This window comes from Tachysurus fulvidraco, chromosome 1 (assembly GCF_022655615.1).
Source record: "Tachysurus fulvidraco isolate hzauxx_2018 chromosome 1, HZAU_PFXX_2.0, whole genome shotgun sequence".
NCBI classification, from domain to species: domain Eukaryota; kingdom Metazoa; phylum Chordata; class Actinopteri; order Siluriformes; family Bagridae; genus Tachysurus; species Tachysurus fulvidraco.
This window is the reverse complement of record NC_062518.1, coordinates 18,243,297-18,245,796: the sequence shown is the minus strand read 5'-3', so window position 1 is coordinate 18,245,796 and position 2,500 is coordinate 18,243,297. Positions and strand designations below refer to the sequence as shown.

The 2,500-nt window shown below is 49.2% G+C and overlaps 1 protein-coding gene across 9 annotated transcripts in view; it reads right to left on the bottom strand.

Annotated features, from left to right (window-relative positions):
- The window catches only part of LOC113647024 (low-density lipoprotein receptor-related protein 8-like), a 48,671-nt gene that overhangs the window by 30,872 nt on the left and 15,299 nt on the right, over positions 1-2,500 (bottom strand). For all 9 annotated transcript variants that reach the window (XR_003441584.2, XR_007143224.1, XR_007143263.1 and 6 more), the window contains exon 5: positions 550-942. Coding sequence is in view for 6 of the 9 variants with exons in the window: in XM_047815618.1 (XP_047671574.1) it covers positions 550-942 (393 nt within the window). In the remaining 3 variants the exon portion in view is untranslated. The remainder of the gene's footprint in view (positions 1-549; positions 943-2,500) is intronic.

Sequence of the window (2,500 nt, the reverse complement as noted above, 5' to 3'; positions counted from 1 at the left end):
GGAATGTCCTAGAAACTTACTTCCTGTTCTCACGTATGTCATAGCAGCTAAAAACTGTACAAGAGAGAGAGAGATGGAGAGAGAGAGAGAGATGGAGAGTGAGAGAGAGAGACAGAGGGAGAGCAAGATAGAGTGAGAGAGAGAGAGACAGAGACAGAGACAGAGAGAGACAGTCAGACTGTCCAATCAGTTATGTGGACACTTCCTGACACACATCTCCGAATCCGCCGGTCTGAGTGGAGACACTGAGCTCCCTGCCTTGTTTATGAACATCCAAATCTCTGCCTGATCAAATCAGAAGCCACACAGCTGCAAATTCCTGCAGGTTCTACAAGTGCACACTTAACACATCAATCTACACAACAATCTCCTGTGCTTAGTCACTTCTGAGGAGATGTGTGTGTGTGTGTGTGTGTGTGTGTGTGTGTGTGTGTGTGTGTGTGTGTGTGTGTGTGTGTGTGTGTGTGTGTGTGAGAGAGTGAGTGTGTGTGTGTGTGTGTGTGTGCTGGCTGGCACAGTGACATAATTATTAGTGATTATTAGACTTACGGCAGTCCGACTCGTCTGATCTGTCCACACAGTCTGGATCTTTATCACACCTCCACGCGAGCTTGATGCACTCTCCACTCCCACAGCGGAACATTCCGGCACCGCACTCCACCCTGAGAACCGCTGGCGCTAGCGTTCGGCCGTCTGCATCGCCGCACAGCCCCTCCCACTCGTCTGACCCGTCGAAGCAGTCGGGGTCTCTGTCGCAGGTCCAGGGCTGCGGGATGCACTCGGAGCTGTTACAGCGGAACTGGAGCGGACCGCACGATGGCGGAGAACACTGCTCCTCGTCGGTGCCGTCGCCACAGTCGTCATCGCCATCGCACACGTATGCCGGAGACATGCACTTCAGGTTACGACACTGGAACTCTCCGGAAGCACAGGAGCGAGCATCTGTGAGGAAGAGTGCAGAGGTTCCAGGTTAAAGACAGATGTGTAAGAACAGATGAGATACATTAACATTCTGTGTGCTGGTATTAATGAGTCAATAGCGGTTACTGGATTCCCAACAAATTACAACTAATCTCAACTAACAACCGAAACAAACTCCATCCGTACACCACGTTAGATGTCTGTCCTCTTGTCAGTTTTTATTTTATTAGACAACGCATTTCTAATGCATGTCGGTGGCTTTTACGCCATCAGTCTGCGTTTACATTGCCACATCTGGAGGCAACAGCGGGACACGCTCAGGAGCAGAGAACTGATTCACACCGATTCGTTCAGCATGGCACTGCGGAGAACTCTGAGATAAACAAGTTAAAGCGAATAAGCTGCTTCACCATCACAGTTTCACTTCGCCTCGCCGCACCGCGTCGTCACGACGTCCCGGAGGAATCTGGATGTGGCTCCTGAAGGTTTGACCTCAGGCTCGTCACGCAAACGGCTTCGTTAGAATAAAGAGATGTGCATGATGTGATACGCCTCTAGCAGCTTGTAGGAGGAAGCGATTATCCTCACCGTGGCTAATCTCAAATCTCCCTCTGCTGAGACGCCTCATTTATCACACTGCGCCACAGAGAGCTTGGCTACCATAGTGCGGTGTAATGGAGTAAAATACAGAGCCGTATTTCACACAGCGTGAGGGATTCGACAACTATTAAACGATCACCGCTCACATAACAGCTTCAAGTAAAAGTCAGGAGTCTGAGAGCACTTTCACCCTATGAGAAGAGGGTCGCCCGCTCATATAGGTCACGACACACCCCTTCATCATCCCAAGACCACATGTGATGTTAAATATTACCTTACGACCCAAGATGGGGCTTCAGATTAGCTATAGGTCAATGTACAGAGTTATTATTGAAGTAAAATGCTGAGCTGCAGTTAGGAGCTTTAAGCAGAGATGAAGCTGTGAGGTGTGTAAAGGATGGAAGGGGAGCAGCGTGACCTGCAGTGTCAACACCTTCACACACTGCAGTGGGGCTATAGGTGACAGCTTGGAGAATGTGTGTGTGTGTGTGTGTGTGTGTGTGTGTGTGTGTGTGTGTACGTCAGAACAGAGTGCCCTACTCTTCAGCCCACATAACACACACACACACACACACACACACACACACACACACACACATTCTGACAGCAGTTTAACACGAGTGACCTTTGCACGTGACCTTCCTCTTCAGATCTGTTGCATTCTGGACTCTGATTGGTCAGAAGGTGTTGATTAATTCTCTCTAACAGCCGCTCTGACAGAAGCACAGGTTTATATTAATGCACATTATTTTAGAGTAACAGCTCATTCACGAGGACACGAAGGACGCCCCCTCCACAAAAACGGGTGAGAGAGAAGGAGTCTCCAGTGTGAGACATATAGCTTCGTTTTCTGACGGCTTCAGGACATTCTGACGTACAAAGCGTCACGGGGATGTAATATATAGCTTACATACACACACTGTGTGTATCACACACAGCCACATACACACACAGCTTCCATCTCCTACACACCCTGTTT